Source organism: Eurosta solidaginis, chromosome 3 (assembly GCF_040869045.1).
Source record: "Eurosta solidaginis isolate ZX-2024a chromosome 3, ASM4086904v1, whole genome shotgun sequence".
NCBI classification, from domain to species: Eukaryota; Metazoa; Arthropoda; class Insecta; order Diptera; family Tephritidae; genus Eurosta; species Eurosta solidaginis.
Window position 1 is genome coordinate 206,185,936 of NC_090321.1, and position 24,994 is coordinate 206,210,929.

General features: G+C 36.0%; 2 protein-coding genes across 3 annotated transcripts in view; one reads left to right on the forward strand and one right to left on the reverse strand.

Annotated features, from left to right (window-relative positions):
* The window catches only part of ENGase (Endo-beta-N-acetylglucosaminidase), a 28,684-nt gene extending 9,935 nt beyond the window's left edge, over window positions 1-18,749 (reverse strand). For both annotated transcript variants that reach the window (XM_067774819.1, XM_067774821.1), the window contains exon 1: window positions 18,545-18,749. In XM_067774819.1, coding sequence (XP_067630920.1) covers window positions 18,545-18,578 — 34 coding nt within the window. In that variant the 5' untranslated portion in view covers window positions 18,579-18,749. The remainder of the gene's footprint in view (window positions 1-18,544) is intronic.
* The window catches only part of LOC137244970 (uncharacterized), a 52,559-nt gene extending 28,072 nt beyond the window's left edge, over window positions 1-24,487 (forward strand). Inside the window, exons 2-3 of the mRNA XM_067774822.1 lie at window positions 21,403-21,647; window positions 23,538-24,487. Of these exons, the coding sequence (XP_067630923.1) occupies window positions 21,593-21,647; window positions 23,538-23,686 (204 nt within the window). The 5' untranslated portion in view covers window positions 21,403-21,592 and the 3' untranslated portion in view covers window positions 23,687-24,487. The remainder of the gene's footprint in view (window positions 1-21,402; window positions 21,648-23,537) is intronic.
* Window positions 24,488-24,994: the final 507 nt, after the last annotated feature.

A 24,994-nucleotide genomic window follows, 5' to 3' on the forward strand; every position in this document is an offset into this window, starting at 1 on the left:
GGTAGTAGCTAATTAAGCGCGAGAAAAAAACGCTTAGCTTTACAAATTTTTTTTATGAGATTCTGCGCTAAAATAAGACTTAAGTTAGCGGAGCCAATCGGCGAAAGGTTGGCGGAATAATTTGAAAATTTTACATAATTAGTAGCTAATTATTTGGAAATTAAATGCGGGAAAAAATTAATTGCATTACAAATTTTCTTTATGACATTTTCCGCTAAAATAAGACTGAAGTTAGCGGAACCAATCAGCGAAAGGTTGGCGGAATAAGTTGTAAATTTGATATAATTAGTAGCTAATTAAGTGAAAATTAATGGCGGGAAAAAATTATTGCATTACAAATTTTTTTTATGAACGTAATGTTATGCAATATATTTTTCCCGCATTAATTAGCTACCAATTATGTAAAATTTTCACCTTATTCCGCAAACCTTTCGCCGATTGGTTCCGCTAACTTCAGTCTTATTTTAGCGCAGAATCTCGTAAAATAAAAATTTTTAAAGCTATAAATTTTTTTCTCGCATTAATTTGCACTTAATTAGCTACTAATTATGTAACATTTTTAACTTATTCCGCCAACCTTTCGCCGGTTGGCTCCGCTAACTTCAGTCTTATTTTAACGTAGAATCTCATAAAAATGTTTTTAAAGCTACACATTTTTTCCGCAATTAATTTAAATTTAATTAGCTACTAATTATGTAAAACTCAACCGCACTTAATTTGCACTTAATTAGCTACTAATTATATAAAATTTACAAGTTATTCCGCCAAACTTTCGGTGATTGGCTCCGCTAGCTTCAGTTTACGTTAGCGGAAAATGTTATAAAAAAAATTTGTAATGTAATAAATTTATTTTTCTCGCAATCAATTTGCATTAATTAGCTGCTTATTATATCAAATTTACACCTTATTCCGTCAACCTTTCGCTGATTGGTTCCGCTAACTTCAGTCTCATTTTAGCGCAGAATCTCATAAAATAAAATTTTTTAAAGCTATCCGTTTTTTCTCGCATTAATTTGCACTTAATTAGCTACTTATTATGTAAAATTTTCACTTATTCCGCAAACCTTTCGCCGATTGGCTCCGCTAACTTCAGTCTTATTTTAGCGCAGAATCTCGTAAAATAAAAATTTTTAAAGCTATAAATTTTTTTCTCGCAATTAATTTGCACTTAATTAGCTACTAATTATGTAACATTTTTAACTTATTCCGCCAACCTTTCGCCGGTTGGCTCCGCTAACTTCAGTCTTATTTGAGCGTAGAATGTCATAAAAATTTTTTTAAAGCTATACATTTTTAGCTACTAATTATGTAAAACTCTCAACCGCAATCAATTTGCATTAATTAACTGCTTATTATATCAAATTTTCAACTTATTCCGCCTACCTTTCGCTAATTGGTTCCGCAAACTTCAGTCTTATTTTAGCGCAGAATCTCATAAAAAAATTTGTAATGCAATAAATTTTTTCCCGTAATTTGCAATTAAGTAGCTACTACTTATGTAAAATTTTCAAATTTTACCGCCAACCTTTCGCCGTTTGGTTCCGCTAATTTCAGTCTTATTTGAGCGCAGAATCTCATAAAAAAATTTGTAAAGCGATACATTTTTTTTCTCGCATTAATTTGCACTTAATTAGTTACTAATTATGTAAAATTTTCTACTTATTCCGACAACTTTTCGCCGATTGGCACCGCTAACTTCAGTCTTATTTTAGCGCAGAATCTCAAAAAAAAATTTTAATGCAATAAATTTTTTCCCGCAATTTGCAATTAATTAGCTACTACTTATGTAAAATTTTCAAATTATGCCGTCAACCTTTTGCCGTTTGGCTCCGGTAACTTCAGTCTTATTTTAGCGCAGAATCTCATAAAAAACAATATTGTAAAACTATACATTTCTTTTCTCGCATTAATTTGCACTTAATTAGCTACTAATTATGTAAAATTTTCTACTTATTCCGCCAACCTTTCGCCGATTGGCCCCGTTAAGTTCAGTCTTATTTTAGCGCAGAATCTCATAAAAAAAATTTGTAAAGCTGTAAATTTTTCCCGTATTTAATTAGCACTTAATTAGCTACTAATTATGTAAACTTTTCAACTCATTCCACCAACCTTTCGCGGCTAAAATAAGGGACGTTATTTATTTTCACATTATTCTTTCAATAATTTTCAATATGTTGTGAAATTTAAAAAAATAAAATATGTAACATAGTTTTAGGAGTAGTGAGAATAAAAGTTATCTTCATATAAAAAAAAATGGGTGTGTATAATTAAATTGTGGTAAATTTAATAACCACTACAAAGGAATTATAGAGCTTGTCATTGACATATTACAGTATAAAATAAATTTTTTTTTTTAATTCCCTCAGTCTTCTCAATATTATCTTAAAATTTAGAGGTGGTCTTTTAGAACTTTTCTAATTCGTATGGAACCGACCCGTCTTAACGTGCATATATACGCCTGGATTTATGTGTTTACATGTATACATATGAACACTTTATTAAAATAAAATAAAAGCTCCATCTTATCACTAAATTAGAAATTACATGTATTACATATCGAAAACATGTAAGGCGCTTATATTGAAATTTATTCAGCCCTATTCTGCATTTCGACTTGGATTGTAATTTTTTCGATTTGACAATTTTGGTATTCTGTGTTCCAATCTCTTTCGATCCAACTTCGAATCGTAGTTCCGTTTTTCTAAGTTGCAAATTAGTTGGCGGAAAAATATGTTCTTTTTATTTTTATATTAATTTATAACAGAATTTTAACAAAAATGTAAGTAAAACTTGTTAAGAAACGTAGAAGGCTTGATGATGATTGTTTTTTATGTTTCCAGGTCAAAAACAACATGTCGAAGTCGAAGTCCTTGGCCGTATTTGCCCCGAAAAAGTATCTAACACATACTTGAAAGCATCTTTATTAAGTCGAAAGTTTTTTTTGAACCTAAATAAGAAAATAAGTTATTAAACTTAACCACTTTTAAGTTTAATTTCTTACAATTCGTCACTCATCTCAAATGGATTACACAAATCTCGCAATATTTGCCTTTCCATTCTCGCCTGGCCATTTTTGTATGCGTTGCTTTCCAACTCCACAAATAATGCCGCGGCTATTGATTCCATTATAATAGCTATAATTTATGTCTGTTCGTTGGGTCCAGTTAATGCCAAAGCAAGCTGCCGGAGTAGAGGAAGGTGAAGCGAAAACGCAAACAATCCTTGCGGAAAGAATAAATAAATCTTCATAAAGTATTTTAGGCCAGTGCAATGAAATTAGCATCCTTAAAATTCAGAAAATGTCAACTATATTCGTGCAGGAATCCGTTTTAACAAACTTGGTTGCCACGGCAGGGAATTGGCAAAAAGAACGACAAAAACACACTTACAATTATGAAAGCACTTCACTCAAAAAAATATAACACTGCGGCAATATATTCTGTTGCTTTTTTTTGTACAAAATGGCGTGGATAATAAAATATAAACGTTTTTCAGTGTTTTTTACAAATTTTCTTTAATTTATTTTGTTCCAATGTTGACACATTCCGTACAAACAAGTAATTTCGAAAAATCATTTGCTCTTTCTCTTCTCGTTACGATTCCGTCGTAATGCAGAATACCCAACTTCGATTAAAGCGGAGCGTAGAACGGGAACGTAATCGAAATGCAGAATAGGGATGATTATATTTTGTAAATATCAGTTTCTTTTATTCTTCCATTATTAACTTTTTTTTAATCAGGGGATGTAATCTAGTGTATTCAAAATACTGTCATTAACTTAAGCCCACTTTCAAATTAATTACTTTTTTAAATAAACATGGCTATGTAAAATTTTGGACATTCGAGCGTATCATAAAAAAGTTGGAAATGCTTTCAATGGGTTTAAATTAGTGTTTTCAATTTCTACTCGAGAATGTTCGAATATGCTGAGGCTCAAAAAATTGTGAAACCGGGTTCGCAATACAATCTTATAGACGTAAACAATTTTTTATTTTTATAAAAAAAAATTTTTTTTTGGTTATTATTTATTTGGTATATTATTTATTTTACTACCTTTTAACATTTTTATTTAGAACATTAGAACATTTATTTATTTAAATATTTTCCTAGCACAACAATTTGGTAAATTTTTTTACAGTGCTAGTCAGGAATTTGTAAATAGTTAAATTTAAAATGAATTAATATGACAATAGAATTAACAACAAGTAATAAACAATACAACAATAATATTAGTAAAGATAAAAATAATACTTATACAAATATGATTATTAGACAATAGGGGGAAATGAAAAAGACAAACAAGATGACGAGGTAATACAATTTCATTAGCAAGAATACAAAAATAGTTTCGGCCTACAAATCATTGTAAAAAGAGGTTAGCTCATTTTTGAAGTACAGAGTATATCCTATTTGTCTAAGTCTTGCGGGAAGAGCGTTCCAAAGGCGTATGGAAGTAACGAAGAACTGTCGTCCAGAGATTAGAAAACGGTATCTTATGTGCGTGAGAAGAAGCACTGATCTCGATGAATTGAGAAACGTAAGCCTCTGATATACATAATCAGGTTCATTTGTATATATAATTTTGTGAAGAATAGTCAGTGCTTTAACTCTTAAAATATTTAGCAACCTTTCAACCAAATACATATCTAGCAATGTTTTTGTAAGCAACATTAAGTTTATTCATACACACATAGTCACAATTTGAGTAAATCTCAGATCCATAAAGTAGTGTAGGTATTAGGTACGCTTTCGCTAGAAGTAGTCTAATATGTAGGGGAGTGAAGTATTGACTTAGCCAGTGTACGAAGCATTCCATACACTTTTCCTACCATGATAAAAATGTGCTCTTTCCATGTTAAGGTCTTGTTAAAAACTACTCCTAGGTCTTTTGCAGCGCCAACGTATTCGATGACAGAATTGTCAATAACTATGTTGTGAAAAGCATGAGTAGAGAACGACTTTCTATTAATAACGGTGCATTTCGACTTTTTGGGGTTAAGACATAGTCCGTTCTTAGAAGCCCACACACCAATTTGATTCAAATCATAATTCAAATTATTTACACACAAAGCGGTACCATCACGGGGGCAACATGTGTACAATTGCACATCATCAGAATAAATATGGACGTTACAGAACTTAAGCACATTTGGCAAGTCATTGATGTACAGAACAAATAGCAGAGGGCCCAGAATAGAGCCTTGTGGGACGCCTCTGAAAACATGTAGGAAGTCAGACTTTCTACTGTCTAAGCAAATCGCCTGAGTCCTGTCGCCAAGATACGATCTAATAAGTGAAGTTACGTGACTCGAGAAATTAAATAAACTTTTCAGCTTCTTACAGAGTAGGGTGTGGTCGACAGAGTCAAAGGCTTTAGAGTAGTCAAGAAGGGTCAGAAAAAGAATATGATTATCATCAACTCCCTCTCGAATGTCTTCTATCACAGATAAAGTGCCCTTGTACAGCTTCTCTTTGACCGGAAACCGGACTGACAGTCAGTAATGAGCTTATTGTCATGAACATACCTCGAAATCTGCCCATGCAAAATTTGTTCAACGACCTTTGAAAGAAAAGGGAGTATGGCTATAGGCCGATACCCTTTATTTTGCTTACGAATTGGGATAACCTTAGCAGCTTTCCAGCATTTAGGAAAAATACCAGTGGTCAGGATAGAGTTGACCAAATAAGTTAAATGGGGAAGGCTAATGGGAAGAATGATCTTTAAGAATTTGGCATTTATACCATCAAACCCCATGGCATTCGACTTCACAGAAAGTAGGGCTTGCAGTACATCACAGTCATCGATACATAAACGCAAAAGGACTGGAATCTATATTAGCACACTCAGGGTAGCTATCTGTACAGATATTAGCGGCTGAAGTTGGTAGTCTTACGAAGCTAGCATTTAGTTCGTTAATGTTAACGTCAGCAATATCAGACAGTTCTTCTTTGGACTTAACGATCCTGATTTTCTTGATGTTGCTCCATTTTTCTCTGGTACTCAAGGCATCACTGAACTTATACTTATAATAATTTGCCTTGGCCGACCTTATAGCTTTGTTGACAGTAAGGCGAGTTGTTTTGTAGAAGGTAAGCGTTTCTGCAGTTCTGTACCTTTTCCAGCGAGACTATGCAAGCTTCATATTCGCAAAGAAAACAAAAACTTATCGCAAAAATAATTGCAGGATGATTCGGAGGTAGTCCCAAAACGATCATGAAATTGATTCCAAAGCTGCTCCCAAATATCTTTAACTGATCCTGAAGATAATCCTAAAATAGTCCAGAAACTATCTCGAAAATCATCCTGCAATAATCCGGAGATAGTCCGAAAACAGTGCCAGCTTTTTCCCAAAAGAGATCCAGAAACAATCCAAAATAGTTCCGAAACGTCCACGAAATTCTCTTGCACACAATCCAAAAGCAGCCGCAACATGATCGCGAATACGATACTGAAATTACCCTGAAACAATCTAAACAAGTAAGAACGGGACTGTCTTCGACTGTGCCGAAGACTTCATACCTTTCATGAATGGGCCTGAACAATAATCTTATCCCGTTCGTAATCTCCGAATAATCGGATGTATAAGATAAGAAATATATAGTGAACAGATCTACATACCTTAACGATTTTTAAGATAAATATAAAATAAAAAACAGGTAGGTACTTTGTGTGAGGATGCAAAGTTTCAGGTTTTTTGTGGTCTGCGTGTAAAAACTATGACTACGAATCACGTATTTCAACAATATATGACGTAGACGTAACTATTTGATGAAATTTGATGAATTTTGAAGCTTCTAGCCGTAAAAAAGGGGCAAAAATGACAGTTTATATGAAGTATATAATATATATACCACCGATCTCAATGATTTTTTCAGACATCAGTATATGCTATACACGTAAGCATTTGGTGAAATTTGAAGCTTCTAGCTGTTAAAATGGGGCCGAAATCGTAAAAAAATATATATATACTATATATATATACTATATATACCATCATATATATATTATATATATCACCGATCTCTATGATTTTTTGACACAAGAATACATACTATATACGTAAGCAATCGGTGAAATTTGAAGCTTATAGCTGTTAAAATGGGGTAGAAATTGCGAAAAGTTTCTTATCTGAACAATCGGTTGTATGAGATATATACTATATATACAACCGATCTCTATGATTTTTTCAGACAACAATATATGCTATATACGTAAGCAATCGGTGAAATTTGAAGCTTATAGCTGTTAAAATGGGGTAGAAATTGCGAAAAGTTTCTTATCTGAACAATCGGTTGTATGAGATGTATACTATATATACAACCGATCTCTATGATTTTTTCAGACAACAATATATGCTATATACGTAAGCAATCGGTGAAATTTGAAGCTTATAGCTGTTAAAATGGGGTAGAAATTGCGAAAAGTTTCTTATCTGAACAATCGGTTGTATGAGATATATACACTATATACAACCGATCTCTATGATTTTTTCAGACAACAATATATGCTATATACGTAAGCAATTGGTGAAATTTGAAGCTTATAGCTGTTAAAATGGGGCAGAAATTGCGAAAAGTTTCTTATCTGAACAATCGGTTGTATGAGATATATACTATATATACAACCGATCTCTATGATTTTTTCAGACAACAATATATGCTATATACGTAAGTATTCGGTGAAACTTGAAGCTTCTAGCTGTTAAAATGGGGCTAAAATTTGCGAAAATATATATATATATATATATACTATATATATATATACTATATATACCACCATATATATACTATATATACCACCGATCTTTATGATTTTTTCAGACCACAATATATGCTATATACGTAAGCATTCGTTGAAATTTGAAGCCTCTAGCTCTTAAAATAGGGCAGTAACTACGAAAAGTTCCTTATCTGAACAATCGGTTGTGGGGGATATATACTATATATACGACCGATCTCATCAATTTTTTCAGGCAAAAATATGTGCAATATACGAAAGTATATGGTGCAGTTTGAAGCTTCAATCCGTTAAATTGGGTAAGATATTACAAAAATCCTCTTTTTCTGAAAAATCGGTTGTATGGAGGATATATGCTATAGTGGTCCGATCCGGTCGGTTCCGACAAATGTCTAATCGGACACCCAAATACACCCGTTCACCAAATTTTATCAAGATATCTCAAAAATTGAGGGACTAGTTTGCATACAAACAGACAGACGGACAGACGGACATGGCTAAATCAACTCAGCTCTTCAACCTGATTATTTCGGTATACTTAATGGTGGGTCTATCTATTTTCCTTTAAGGACTTACAATTTTCTTTTTTTATTTTTTTTTTACTTACAATTTTCGGTTTCGTGACGAAATTAATATACCATTTCATTCTCATGAAAGGTATAAAAATAGGTAGGTAATCTGTGTGAGGATGCAAAGCTTCACGTTTTTTGTGGTCTGCATGTAAAAACTATGGCTACGAATCACGTATTTCAAAAATATATGACGTAAACGTAACTATTTGATAAAATTTTATGAATCTTGAAGCTTCTAGCCGTAAAAAAGGGGTCAATATGACAGTTTATATGAAGTATATAATATATATACCACCGATCTCTATGATTTTTTCAGACAACAATATATGCTATATCCGAAAGCATTTTGTGAAATTTGAAGCTTCTAACTGTTAAAACGGGGCAGAAATTGCGCAAAGTTTCTTATCTGAACAATCGGTTGTATGAGATATATACTATGTATATCACCGATCTCAATGATTTTTTCAGACATCAATATATGCTATACACGTAAGCAGTTGGTGAAATTTGAAGCTTCTAGCTGTTAAAATGGGGTAGAAATTGCGAAAAGTTTCTTATCTGAACAATCGGTTGTATGAGATATATACTATATATAGAACCGATCTCTATGATTTTTTGGGACAACAATATATGCTATATACGTAAGCAATCAGTGAAATTTGAAGCTTATAGCTGTTAAAATGGGGTAGAAATTGCGAAAAGTTTCTTATCTGAACAATCGGTTGTATGAGATATATACTATATATAGAACCGATCTCTATGATTTTATCAGACAACAATATATGCTATATACGTAAGCAATCGGTGAAATTTGAAGCTTATAGCTGTTAAAATGGGGTAGAAATTGCGAAAAGTTTCTTATCTGAACAATCGGTTGTATGAGATATATACTATATATACAACCGATCTCTATGATTTTGTCAGACAACAATATATGCTATATACGTAAGCAATCGGTGAAATTTGAAGCTTATAGCTGTTAAAATGGGGTAGAAATTGCGAAAAGTTTCTTATCTGAACAATCGGTTGTATGAGATATATACTATATATACAACCGATCTCTATGATTTTTTCAGACAACAATATATGCTATATAAGTAAATATTCGGTGAAATTTGAAGCTTCTAGCTATTAAAATGGGGCTAAAATTTGCGAATATATATATATATATATACTATATATATATACTATATATATATACTATATATATATACTATATATACCACCATATATATACTATATATACCACCGATCTTTATGATTTTTTCAGACAACAATATATGCTATATACGTAAGCATTCGCTGAAATTTGAAGCCTCTAGCTCTTAAAATAGGGCAGTAATTACGAAAAGTTCCTTATCTGAACAATCGGTTGTGGGGGATATATACTATATATACGACCGATCTCATAAATTTTTTCAGGCAACAATATGTTCAATATACGAAAGTATATGGTGAAGTTTGAAGCTTCAATCTGTTAAATTGGGTAAGATATTACAAAAATCCTCTTTTTCTGAAAAATCGGTCGTATGGAGGATATATGCTATAGTGGTACGATCCGGTCGGTTCCGACAAATGTCTAATCGGACACCCAAATACACCTGCTCACCAAATTTTATCAAGATATCTCAAACATTGAGGGACTAGTTTGCATACAAACAGACAGACGGACAGACGGACAGACGGACAGACGGACATGGCTAAAACAACTCAGCTCTTCAACCTCATTATTTCGGTATACTTAATGGTGGGTCTATCTATTTTCCTTTAAGGACTTACAATTTTCGGTTTCGTGACGAAATTAATATACCATTTCATTTTCATGAAAGGTATAAAAATAGGTAGGTAATCTGTGTGAGGATGCAAAGCTTCACGTTTTTTGTGGTCTGCATGTAAAAAGTATGACTACGAATCACGTATTTCAAAAACATATGACGTAAACGTAACTATTTGATGAAATTTGATGAATTTTGAAGCTTCTAGCCGTAAAAAAGGGGCAAAAATGAGAGTTTATATGAAGTATATAATATATATACCACCGATCTCTATGATTTTTTCAGACAACAATATATGCTATATACGCAAGCATTTTGTGAAATTTGAAGCTTCTAGCTGTTAAAACGGGGCAGAAATTGCGCAAAGTTTCTTATCTGAACAATCGGTTGTATGAGATATATACTATATATACAACCGATCTCTATGATTTTTTCAGACAACAATATATGCTATATATTTAAGCATTTGCTGAAATTTGAAGCTTCTAGCTGTTAAAATGGGGAAGAAATTGCGAAAAGTTTCTTATCTGAACAATCGGTTGTGTGAGATATATACTATATATACAACCGATCTCTATGATTTTTTCAGACAACAATATATGCTATATACGTAAGCAATCGGTGAAATTTTAAGCTTATAGCTGTTAAAATGGGGTAGAAATTGCGAAAAGTTTCTTATCTGAACAATCGGTTGTATGAGATATATACTATATATACAACCGATCTCTATGATTTTTTCAGACAACAATATATGCTATATACGTAAGCAATCGGTGAAATTTGAAGCTTATAGCTGTTAAAATGGGGTAGAAATTACGAAAAGTTCCTTATCTGAACAATCGGTTGTGGGGGATATATACTATATATACGACCGATCTCATCAATTTTTTCAGGCAACAATATGTGCAATATACGAAAGTATATGGTGAAGTTTGAAGCTTCAATCTGTTAAATTGGGTAAGATATTACAAAAAACCCCTTTTTCTGAAAAATCGGTTGTATGGAGGATATATGCTATAGTGGTCCGATCCGGTCGGTTCCGACAAATGTCTAATCGGACACCCAAATACACCCGCTCACCAAATTTTATCAAGATATCTCAAAAATTGAGGGACTAGTTTGCATACAAACAGACAGACGGACAGACGGACAGACGGACATGGCTAAATCAACTCAGCTCTTCAACCTGATTATTTCGGTATACTTAATGGTGGGTCTATCTATTTTCCTTTAAGGACTTACAATTTTCGGTTTCGTGACGAAATTAATATACCATTTCATTTTCATGAAAGGTATAAAAATAGTCCCGAATTTATTAGTAGTTACTCGAACACGATTCCGAAACAGTCCCGAAAAGACACCGAAAACAATTTAAATTTTTCCCAAATCCATCCATAAAACAATTTCGGAATGATCCCGTAAGCATTTCTGGAATGATTCCGAAGTAGTAACAAATGATCCCGAAAGCCGAAATTACACCGAACTTATTCTGTAATCAATTCCAAAATTATTCAGTAACAATCACGCAACTGCAATAGTTTTGGAAGGATCCAGCAACGGGTGGTCCGGAAAATTGTGTCGAAATTATCCCTGAAAGAATCTGAAATTATTCCGATATAGCCCAGAAACAAATCAACACAAAAATATTCTGAAATACCCAACAGCCATTGGAAAATGTTGCAGGCCTAACATGGCCCCATATGACGTCGAAACACCATTTACATAAGGACGATAATGAGATGCTAAGTTCCTGCTAATTTTTTCCCAAGTTGTAGCATCAGCGGACCAAAGCTCGACTGCACCTCCAAAACGGATACGCGGACAACTCCCTAAGTTCTTTGAAAATATCCGGCTACACTCAGCCGTGTGAAGGTAGATTCGATTTTTTTTTTTTGGATGAGTGCATCGGACATATATTAGGCCTGAAAGGCATGTAACACATAATGTTTATTTGCATAAAAAATGTATATGTACATCTTTGAAATTAGAGTAAAAATAGCTTCCAAGCTCTAATTGTCAACCCCATCCACCTGTTTATTTAGGAGGCGAGGCTTTGTCTCATTCGGCTCATTGATACTGGGTCAAAACGCGTTTGACACATCTCTCCAAAATTTCTGGACGCTAGTTAAAGGCCGACCCTTGTTATATAACCCGCATGCGATGAGTCCGTGGATGACACTAACCAAATTTTCAATTTTAATGTGGAACCTACGCCTTTAGCACGGGCATCCCTATGGTCCAACCCGAATGCAACTGCTTGTTCCCGTGGCGTCCCGTCAGGGGACTTTCATGACAATATGTGAGTCGCCGCACTTATTGGGCGAAGATCAGGGGAGAAGAGGGGACGTCTCCAAATTTTTCTTAGTTCTTATATTCTGTCAAAGTTTTTTCGCTTCTAAAAAACTTCTTATTAAAATTTTAGAATATCCAAATCTGCTATTAACATATCCGTATTTTCACAGCTTGGCGCGAATTTCGGTCAAAATCTGGAACAGCGGTCGGCAGCTTATACGCGTCCAAAATATCGGGAGGTGTCAAACGTCGCGTACTGGCCTAGACAACAATAATCTGAAGGCGGAAAGGTTTGAGCTCAGCCCGAAGATATTTGCAGTTTAAGTAGGCAATTTTCATAAGGTTGTTGTAATTTTGTTGTACACAGGAAAAAACGTGTACAGAGAGATTTGATTCACACACAATTGGTGTACCGTCCGGGGTAATTTTTTATAAGCACGGCCCCACCCCAGCGGGTTAGGGGACTTAGAATATACCCGCGGCATGTATGCCTGTCGTAAAAGGCGACTAAACTACCACATTGATTTAAGGGGTTGTGCAGCGCAACCCTTTCAAGGGGTTGACTGCGCAATATATAGCTTCTCCAACCCAATTGTCAACCTCACCTACCCGTGGTGAATCCTGTTTCTTTAACAGCCGAGGATCTTGTGACCGCAAGTTGCTTATGAATCTAGGGGTGGAAGGGCGTTATGACGTAGAAGGTTTCATGGGGTCATACCAAATCGTTCCAGAGATGGTCGGGCTAGTACCTTAATGGTGCTTATTACCGGAACGTACCGGCTCTGCATCCGGCAAAGGAACATCAACATCGATAATAATCCCAAAGGCCTTCGGGGAGTATCCCTATCGCTACAACAAGGATACCACCCCGGGTTTCGGAACGCTCTGGAGGCATTTTTGAGTTTTTTGGAAATATGCTCCTATGTTTGTATGTTTAATGGTGTGATCAATTTTACTTAAGATTTTTTTTAAGAATTCATGAGCTTAACACCGGTAAATAATAATTGTTATTCAATTATTATTTTTGTTTATTGGGAAAAACTGAAAAGAAGGAAATATTTACTGTTGTTGTTGTTGTTGTAGCAGTGCTTAGCCCCACCTAATAGCTGCGGCCGATCACAAATTGTCATCAATATCCTCTAACGGGAGTCCAAGGAAACTTGCTGTTTCAACAGGGGTGGATCATAATAAAAGGGGTGTTAGAGGCGTTGGTTCCACATTACAATTAAAGAGATGGTTGGTGTCATATGGGGACACATTGCAGGCGGGGCATACATTTTGTATGACGGGGTTGATTCTGGGTAGGTAAGAGTTTAGCCTGTTACAGTATCCAGAACGAAGTTGAGCTAGAGTGACTCGCGTTTCCTTGGGGAGTATGCGTTCCTCTTCCGCAAGTTTTGGGTACTGTTCTTTGAGAACTGGATTCACCGGGCAATTCCTGGCATAGAGGTCCGACGCCTGTTTGTGGAGTTCACTGAGGACCTGCTTGTGTTTTTTTGCTTCATACGGCCGAGTTCTCAGGTGCCGTCTTTCCTCATAATGCTTACGGAGATTACTCCTTAAGCCCCTAGGCTGTGTTGGCTCATCAATCAGATGTCTGTTGGGATGCCCAGGTTTCTGGGTATTCAACAGGAACGGTTTGGTTAGCAACTCATTTCTCTCCTTGATGGGAAGTATTCTCGCCTCATTATGTAGATGGTGTTCTGGGGACATAAGAAGGCAGCCCGTGGCGGTTCTGAGAGCAGTATTTTGGCAGGCCTGTAGCTTCTTCCAGTGGGTAGTTTTTAGGCTTGGCGACCATATAGGGGACGCGTAGCATGCAATCGGCTGGCCAAGTTCTTTGTATGTGGTACTGAGCGTTTCTTTGTATTTTCCCCAAGTACTACCAGCAAGGGTTTTGAGGATTTTTTTACGGCTATGGATTTTCGGTACAATTGCGGCTGCATGCTCATCAAAATGTAGATCCTGATCAAACGTCACAACCAAGATTTTGGGGTGTAGGATAGTCGGTAGCGTAGTGCCATCGACGTGGATGTTCAAAATCGTCGATATTTGGGACTTCCATGTTGTAAATAAGGTCACGGAGGATTTAGTCGGTGATAATGCCAGGTTTAGCGAGGCGAAAAAACTGGAGAGATCAGGGGGATAGCCGTTTATTCTGTTGCAAAGCTCATCGATCTGTGGGCCTGGCCCTGTGGCCATTATTGTGCAGTCATCGGCGTAGGAAACGATAGTAACTCCTTCTGGTGGCGAACGTAGCTTAGATATGTAGAAATTAAACAAAAGTGGGGATAGGACACCACCCTGTGGCACCCCTTGTTTAATAATTCTTGGTTTCGATGTTTCGTTTCCAAATTGCACCGATGCCTGCCGACCACCCAGATAATTTTCGGTCCACCTTTTAAAGCATGGGGGAAGGGTAGACCCTTCCAGGTCTTGCAGTAACGTGCCATGATTGACCGTATCAGAAACTTTTGATAGGTCTAGCGCAACGAGCACTGTTCTATGGTGGGGGTTTTGATTTAAACCGCAATTTATCTGGGTGCTAATGGCATTTAGCGCGGTGGTGGTGCTATGGAGTTTTCTGAAGCCATGCTAATGACAGGCTGGCTGCAAATTTGCTTTGAAGTAGGGGAGCAAAATACCTTCAAGCGTCTTGGCTACTGGCGATAGGAGAGATATCGGGCGATATGACTCTCCTATGTTAGCTGGTTTCCTAGGCTTTAGTAGCGGGATCACCTTGGCCATTTTCCATTTCTCGGGAATGACAAAGGTGGAAAGAGACAGGTTGAAGACATGCGCTAAATATTTGAAACCCTCTTTCCCTAGGCTTTTAAGCATCGCATGGCTATGCCGTCCGGGCCCTCTGCTTTGGATGTTTTAGCATGACCGATGGCATCCTCAACCTCTTTGGCGGTGATGGTAATTGGTGACGCGCTGAACTTATGTTTATGTGCGTGTCTGTTGGCCCTCCGTCAATTTTTGGCGACCGTAGAATGTATTATATATTGTCGGCAGAAAGCGCTCGCGCATTTTTTCGCATCCGACAGCACTTTATCGCCAAAGGCGATGGAAACTTTGTCATTGTGCCTAGACGGATTCGATAGGGACTTTATGGTTGACCAAAGTTTACCCACACCGGCAGAGGTTACAACCGCTTACGTGCTCCTCCCATTTCGCCCGCTTGTGTTCATCCACAAGCAATCTGATGCGTTGGTTTATCTCCCTTATTTGGGGGTCGCCGGGATCGAACTATCTTATAAGGTCACATTCTCTCGCTAAATTTGCGGCCTCCGCCGGAAAGTGGGGCCGAATTTCGGGAATTCTACCGGCGGGAATGAAGCAAGCCGAGGCGGATTCAATGACATTGCGGATTCAATGACCTTGCGGAAAGCACGCTCCCCTTGGCGGGCATTAGTCGGGATAGGGAGGGCAGCAAAGCGGTTGTCTGTAAAGGATTTGTATTCGTCCCACTTTCCTTTTTTAAGGTTAATGAAAGTGCGTTTTTCTGTGACGATGAAGTCGGCGGTACGCTCAAGCGAAGTAAGTATAGGCAGGTGGTCGGATGCCAATGTTACCATCGGCTGCCAGTTGACGCAGTTTACGAGTTCTGCGCTCACGATTGATATATCCGGCGAACTGTGACAGCTTCCTACCATACGTGTGAGGGAGTCTCCGTTTATTGTGCAGAACGTCGTTTCTTCTATTTGATCCGCCAACATCTCACCCCTACTGTCCGCCCACAAGTTTGAATACCATAGATGTTGTTGTTGTTGTTGTAGCGATAAGGTTGCTCCCCGAAGGCTTTGATGTAATGGTCCTTTGCCGGATACAGATCCAGGTACCACAGCACCATTAGGTACTAGCCCGACCATCTCGGGAACGATTTATGTAGTCACATTAAACCTTCAGGCCATCCCCTCCCTCCCCACCCCCAAGTTCCTTGAGGAGCTTGGGGTCGCCAGAGCCTCGTCTGTTAGTGAAACAGGATTCGCCACGGATAGGTGAGGTTGACAATTGGGTTTGGAGAAGCTATATATTGCGCTGGCAACCTGAAGGGTTGCGCTACACAGCCCTTTGAATCTGGTATTTTAGTCGCCTCTTACGACAGGCATACCTACCGCGGGAATATTCTGGCCCCCTAACCGGCTGGGGTGAATGCCATTGATCGTGATGGGCATTGAAATCGCCTGAGATAATGCGAATGTTGGCAGTGAGTAAGGCGCTGATATTAGGGCGGTATCCACTGGGGCAACATGTGGCAGGAGGTATGTAGATGTTGATGATTTCTAGATTTGCATCGCCTGACCGGACAGATAAGCCTTGAAGTTCTAAGACACTGTCCCTGCGGCCGATGTCAGGATCAAATGTATGATATTGCACAGAGTGATGTATGATAAACGCGAGGCCGCCTCCATTTCCGCTCTCGCGATCTTTTCTATGGACATTATACCCAGAACAGGTCTGCAGAGCAGATCTTGCTGCGAATATCTCCGTGATCTTCTCAGTTAATACATTACAGTTTAACTGCAGAATTCTGAAGTGCATGGGGGAGACGTCGTCACTCTGGGAGTAAACGACGGGTGACTACGCCTGGGTTGTGGAAGGCTAGGACGCAACTGCTGTTGTGGCCCTGCGACTGGACGTCCTTGGGTAAGCATTGGGGTGCCCGGTGTATTTGGGTATGCGGCCTGGCAACATGGCGCAATGAAACTCGTCGGGCGGTTGTCGTCACGGAGACCAGAACATCTAGGAAAGTGGCACCGTCTATGGCAGAAACTGCATTAGGCGGATGTCGCAACATATATATTCTGTGCTTGCAAACGGTGCAAAGGGAGGTAGGGACTAAGAGTCTGTTTCCCTGACCTACACAATTGCAGCCGGAAAAGAGGGGGGAGAAGACGGGGGCAGGGGCTGATGCTCGGCATTGCTCCCGACTCTACTGCGGAGATTGAAGGTATGAGTGGGAGCAGCCGTATGAGTTAGTGGCGCCGCGGAGTGCGAGCAGCAACGGGTCTAGCCCAGAACAACCTGTCCGATGCAATCATTCCTTACACGAGACACACTGACAAGAGTATGACCGTCCTAAAAAGATTCTTTTCCGGCAGATGCAGCAAAACAATTTCTCAGGACCGGGGTCGGGAGACGTACCCGGATTGGGTTCGATACCTTCCCGGAGCAAGAGAATATGGAGCAGTCCCGCTACAAGGAGCTGCTGGGAGGATGACAATTTGTGGGAGGGACGCAACAAATTAAATGGGGTTACACCGAAATGACAGTCCTTGGTCGGGAAAAATCCAGAGTAGCTCCGGTACATAGAACCGTCTGCCTTGGGAAGCGGGAAACATATACTGGCATATTGCGATGGTACCATTTCGAAAACCGCCACGTCATCATCGTCAGGAAATTTCGTAATGTTTTTATTTATTTCAACAGGTTTCACCGGATAAAACTGAAATTAGTAAAGAAAGCAAATGCAACACAATAGCCCAATAGTTAGGCGAATGTGATTTCAGCAGTTTGACCGTGGTTCGCTCCCCGGTGATACTTGTTGAAATAAAAAAAACCATTACGAAATTTCCTGACGATGATGACGTGGCGGTTTTCGAAATGGTACCATCGCAATATGCCAGTAAATGTTTCCTTCTTTTCAGTTTTTCCCAATAAACAAAAATAATAATTGAATAACAATTATTATTTACCGGTGTTAAGCTCATTAGTTCTTAAAAAAATCTTAAGGAAATATCTTTCGACAAAAATAAATCTAAAATTTAATTTCCGCTTCCGGATTCGTCGTCCTGGGTTCAAAACGTGTCTTTTGACACCTCTCCCGATATTTTTGGACGAGTTTTAGCAGTTGCAATATTTTTGGACCCTATTATAGACATTCAGCCAGATTTCCTACTTTGATTTTTGTTTACTAATAGCTCAAAACCCAAAAAAAGAATCTTCATTTGTAGTGTATACACACCCATCTAAACATTCGTATGATTAAGCGTGCAATGTAGAAACAAAAGGAGTGCATTCCACTGCTTCTAAACTGCAGATTCCCAACTTTGCTCAACAGTTATCAACAAAAAACAGAAATGTTATAACATGTGCATATTCTACTAAATAAAAGCATTAACTGATATAGGCAACAAAGATTATTGGTAACTCAAACTCACTACAGCATTCCTCACTTCCATCGCAACTTTTCATTTCGGCTGCTTATTGCTTTACTGCTTATTTTATGGGTTTTTTTCATCTACACACTTTATACACTTAACACAATAAATTTAACGTCCACACAAACTGTTTAAAAATATAAAATAAAATAATAAAACTAAATAATTGTTATCAGTAAACACGTCACGCGTTTTGATATGAGCATCCCCAATGGCATTGAAAATACAAACAGCTGTTTTGCTTTTAGTGCAGGGCGATGACTAATCGATAAGCCTAATGTAATATGACGGCCACACGGGGCCGAGTTCAGGCTCGAGACAATTCACTTCGTTCGCAATTTGCTTTCTCCCTCCCGCACTAACCGCGGTAACACTAACCTCTTTTTATTTTTATGATATTTTAAAAATATCAAAAGCTAGACGATTCAGTACATAATGCAACTACGATCATAATGTTATGACAAGCAAAATGTTTGGTAAAAATAGACGAAATTGTTTAAGGGCCATGCCGACCTTTATACACAAGGGTTTTTGAAAGGATCGTATGCGAATACTTATGTGAAAAATTATTTCATACCAATGGTATATAATTCCGGAGTCATAATAAAAAGATATAATAAAAAAGTAGATGTGAGTTTAATCACCCCTTTTTTGATCCAGCGATTTCTCATGTTTCGACTTTACCCAACAAAAGTTTTTAACCTATGTATATACAACTTTCAAATCAGAAATTTTTCCGTTAAAAGTTGGCAAAAACTTCGTTTGTTCGGGATCTTGATTAACACAAACAACAACATCAACCTTGAAAGGTTATGCACTGGCTATGAAAGTATTTTTTTCGTAACCCCCCTACGGAAGCGGAGGCAGAGGGCAGCTTCCACTCCCCTAAAATAATTAGGAGGTGAACGATTTAAACTTCCTTGGTGTTACCAATTGGCGCCAGTTAGCACAGCGAAAAAGAGACTGGCAGGTCTTCTTGGATAGCCATAACCGTTGCAACGCCAATTAAATAAGTGAATAAGTACAATTCAAAAAGCAATATATGAAAACTTAACGAACGGTACAATTGAAGCTCAGAGCTGAGTATATAATATTCAGTTACACCTCCGATATCTATAAGAGCACTTTTACATTATACAGTTCTTAAGTTCAATTCTACCTGCGTTTTAATTGGTGCTTTAATTTTGTTTATATCCGTAAATTTTTTCTTCATCGAATATGTGATGTATAAAAAATAGCTGAAAAGGAGAATGAGAATGGTGTAGCGAGAAACTAACGAAATTGTTCTCCTCTCGTTCCCTTCGGCAGACCTTAATTCAGAAATTGAATAATGTTAAAGATCTTTTGAATGCAGTCAGGTGTTCTGGTTTTTTAAATATCATTCATTAACATTTGGTTCACATGTCCGTATAATTAGTTTCGTATAATTTATTTAATAATTTGGGAAAAATTAACACATCAGGACGGACAAGGCGACAGCTGTTTCGATTATACCTTGTAAATCTCTTCAAAGCCTTTTCTCCCGGGAGTGGGAGTCGAACCCGCACTCCTACGATAGTTGAAATGGTTACAAACGCATTCAGCTACGTCATGCCTTAGTTGTTGTAAAGTTTTTCCCAATTGCCATCTTTCGCATATATTATCTTCCACACATCATATACTTCGTATGTATGTATGTATGTATGTATTTATTTGAAAATTTGTTCCTAGCACAACAATTTTGACAAATTATTTAACAGTGCTAGTCATGAATAGCATGAGCTATAAAAATTGAATTTTTATAATAATAATAAATTAGATTAATCAAATTAAATTTAATATAACGGACAATAGTGAAATATATATGTATGTAAATGTAAATCTTAAAACTAAAGAAAAGTAATTAATAAATATTAAAAGACAGCAGTAGTGATGATAACCTTTGGCTGGTTATAGATTGAGTAGTATTTAACAAATAAAGAAAGAAGACACAGAGAAAGGAAAAGGACTTAGAAATGAACATTTTAACAACAACAATTTGAGATCCAGTTTAAGAGTCGTTAAAAAATGATGTTAGCTCTTTTTTGAAGTGCAGCGCATTACTTAAGAGTCGTAGACTTGTAGGTAGCGAGTATGTAGTTATGTGTTAAAGTTATGCATGTTTGTAAGGCGGTTTCATAGAAACTTGGTTTTTATTGCTGTTTTTGTTCTATTTATAGAACTACAACGAATTAACCAAATGTTGTCTCTTTATATGAATTAATATGGGATTGCCCGTATTGCTTTAAATGTATGAACATTTATTTCAAGCGATTTTTAATTTTATAATTTATTTAATAATTTGGGAAAAATTTAAAAAACGTGACATCAGGACGGACAAGGCGACAGCTGTTTCGATTATACCTTGTAAATCTCTTCAAAGCCTTTTCTCCCGGGAGTGGGAGTCGAACCCGCACTCCTACGATAGTTGAAATGGTTACAAACGCATTCAGCTACGTCATGCCCTAGTTGTTGTAAAGTATTTCCCAATTGCCTTCTTTCGCATATATTATCTTCCACACATCATATACTTCGTATGTAGTTATGTGTTGAAGTTATGCATGTCTTTAAGGCGGTTTCATAGAAACTTGGTTTTTATTGCTGTTTTTGTTCTATTTCGTATTTTTTTTTTACTATCACCAATTTGAATATTTTATAGTGAATTGTCATTATCGAAATAAAGTAAAGTTAGTATGAACTCTTTTGATAGATACCACATAGAAAATCATGTCAAAAAGTTTAAACTAAGTTTAGCACCTACTCTACATTTTTTCTATGCCTTTGCCCCTATATGTTTAGACGTGTATGAATAACTTAAATATATTCTTTATCTCTTTTAGTGAAATAATCATAATAAGCACTCGAGACAATGTATACCATTAACATCAACCTTCGGCTTAACGTTTTTAATATACTACTAACAAAAAAGGATATATTTGTTTTTTTGAAGCACTTATAAAGCTAAAATATATATACTCACTAGTAGCTGCTCACAATACTTCTATTATTATCACAAAACAATCCACCAAAATGCCAGCAGGAAGAGTTGCCGGAAAGGCTGGTTATTCCAATCATTACTACAATGGTAAGAGTTTTGTATGATTACAAGCATTGGTGGGCATTCATAGTCAAAATAAAATAGGTGACAGGTTTTTCAAATCATTTCTTTGAGCTATTTGTCAAAAAAGCTCTAACTAAATTTGAAGCTTTTTTATTTTGACCATGAATAGGCGCCATTAACAAACTAGAATTTATTCTGCAAAAATCTTCTCTCAAAATTAGTTTAGCATTTACTTCTAAATTTATTTTTTATTTAATATTAAGAATTCATGAGCCTAACACCGGCTTATAATAATTGAATATTCCATTATTATGTTTTTCTAAGAGAAACTGAAAAGAAAGAAAGAAACATTTACTGGCATATTGCGATGGTACCATTTCTGTGAAAATCTTCTCTCAAAATTAGTTTAGCATTTAATTCTAAATATATCTTTTATTTATTATTAAGAATTCATGAGCTTAACACCGGCTTATAATAATTGAATATTCAATTATTATGTTTTTCTAAGAGAAACTGAAAAGACAGAAAGAAACATTTACTGGCATATTGCGATTGTACCATTTCGAAAACCGCCACGAATTCATCGTCAGGCAATTTCGTAATGTTATCAAAGGTTTCACCGAGATTCGAACCGCGAATCACACGATGAAACTGCAGTTGCCTTAACCACTACGTTATCCTGCTTATTTCTACGCTAACAATACAGCTGAGACATTCTGCCTCTATTAATTTGTGTGTATGTAGATTTGTTTTGGTAAAGTTTTTTTTTTTCGTTGCGAATGAGAAGCTTTGTAAACTCGGGCTCAGTTTTACATGGCAATATGCCAGTAAATGTTTCTTTTTTTCTTTTCTGTTTCTCTTATAAAAACATAATAATTGAATATTCAATTATTATAGGCCGGTGTTAAGCTCATGAATTCTTAATATAAAATAAAAAATATATTTAGAAGTAAATGCTAAACTAATTTTGAGAGAAGATTTTCACAGAAATAGTACCATCGCAACGTGCCAGGAAATGTTTCTTTATTTTCAGTTTCTCTTAGAAAAACATAATAATTGAATATTCAATTATTATAAGCCGGTGTTAAGCTCATGAATTTTTAATATAAATAAAAAATATATTTAGAAGTAAATGCTAAACTAATTTTGAGAGAAGATTTTCACAGAAATGGCACCATCGCAATATGCAGTAAATGTTTCTTTCTTTTCAGTTCCTCTTAGAAACACATATTAATTGAATATTCAATTATTATAAGCCGGTGTTTAGCTCATGACTTCTTAATAATAAATTAAAAATATATTTATAAGTAAATGCTAAACTAATTTTGAGAGAAGATTTTCACAGAAATGGTACCATCGTAATATGTCAGTAAATGTTTTTTCTTTCTTTTCAGTTTCTCTTAGAAAAACATAATAATTGAATATTCAATTATTATAAGCCGTTGTTAAGCTCATGAATTCTTAATAATAAGTATAAATTAAACCCACCATTAAAACAAACAAACATATACATTTTTTTATTAAATACCAGTCTTTCAGTTCAAGCTAAACTCTTTTTAAAACTAATTACGGTTTGACCCTGTCACTTTGACCGCTTAACTAAATGTAAAATAAGTTTTAAATTTAGTTGCAGCTTCTTTGACAGATAGCTCATATAAAATTATGTTAAAAAGCTGCAACTAAATTAAAAACCTATTTTATTTTGCCTATGGATAAGCGCCTATGTGTTCCACAAAAGTGGGAAGGTTAAACTGAGCTAATGCAGTTTAAACTCGTAAGCGCGGTATCCAGAACACAAGAAAACGCTCAACATTTTTTTTTTATTTATCTTCTAACAATAATTTCCTCTGCATAATTGATTAATAAATTAAATATTTTGCCTTGTTTTTACTATTTAAATACTTATTTTACTAGGACGATCATTTGTTGGTATTAACGAAGAAATTATGTGGGTCAGCATAGGAATGGGAGTAACAATTGCAATACTCATAACGATCGCTTTATGTTATATTGCACGTGAAAAATGTCAAAAACGTCAGCGAGAATATTATGTAACTGCGTAGTGGTTTTTTATGCAAATAGCTAATATATTGAACAACTCATATGCTATTTGTCATACATCTATGTGTCCATGGCCTATTGAGGAAATCCATCATGGTGGTACTGTCGTGCAGCAACAACTTCCCAAGGGTTAATTCAACTTCTCTGTTACAATATTCATCGATTAGTAGGGTGGATCGAAAGCGACAGATATTGGAACGTGTTAAAAAGAAATATAACGCACAAAAAATATCTCCATTCTAAAAAATAAAAGATTCCAAAAAAAAAAAAAAAAAAACAAGTATAATACTTGTCTCAATAACTAATGTTGTGCATTAGTATTAAAAAATATGTTGCTGAAAATAAACTAGGCCCTATACACAACTCAAGACCCAAGATCCTCTAAATAGCCTTTTTTATTGATGGTTGAGAACAAGGACGATTGTGCTAAATATGCATTATTTATTTGGTATATTTGATGAAAGATGTACATGGAATTCATGCACTTCAATTAATGAATTTTGAAACAAAAACGTAAACTTGTATAACAAACATATAACCGAATTATTGAATTTAGATTGTTGAACATACTTTTAACAAATATATAACTATTTTCACTATAAAAATACATGCTTAGAGCATTTAAAAACGAGTTATGAATGTGATGTACAGCTTATGTGTGTAGGTAATTATGTTCATTGAAAGTTGTTTATTTCAACGCTTTTAAAAGCTACAATTTATGCAAGTACGTAAACTTCATTGTAGTTACGTAATTGAAAGAGGAGTAATTATAAATTAATAAATATAAAAATGGTCACCCTGGATATTTTTATTATTACAGGCTGGCAAAAGCTATTTTTGAAGCCGACAAAAAGGATGGTACGTAACAATTCTCTCATCTTGAGTCTTCTCCAGGATCTGGCGTACTGTGCAAACCTGATCGGAAATAGAAGTACTAGATCACACATGTCTTCTGATTGGTGTAATTGCTTTAACTTTTTATATGCTATGTTTAATTAAAATTAATTTCTCATCTCATTGATTTGAGTATATGCAGTTCTTTATGCCGTTCACTATTAGACAGTTCCCAAAGGATCTCAAGGGCCAATTAATGGTGACTTATCCATAACCAGATAAAACAGCTGATCGAACCAACCTTATGTAAATCAATGTAATCGATTAATGGTGCCATACCATAACGCTTACGTCATAACCATACCATAGCCAACCAATTGGTTTTATGTTTTTCGCCATATCCATAACCTAAAAATGTATGAGTTGGAGAACTTATTAACTCTTGGTTGATTTTATTTATTGTTTTGAATACGTTT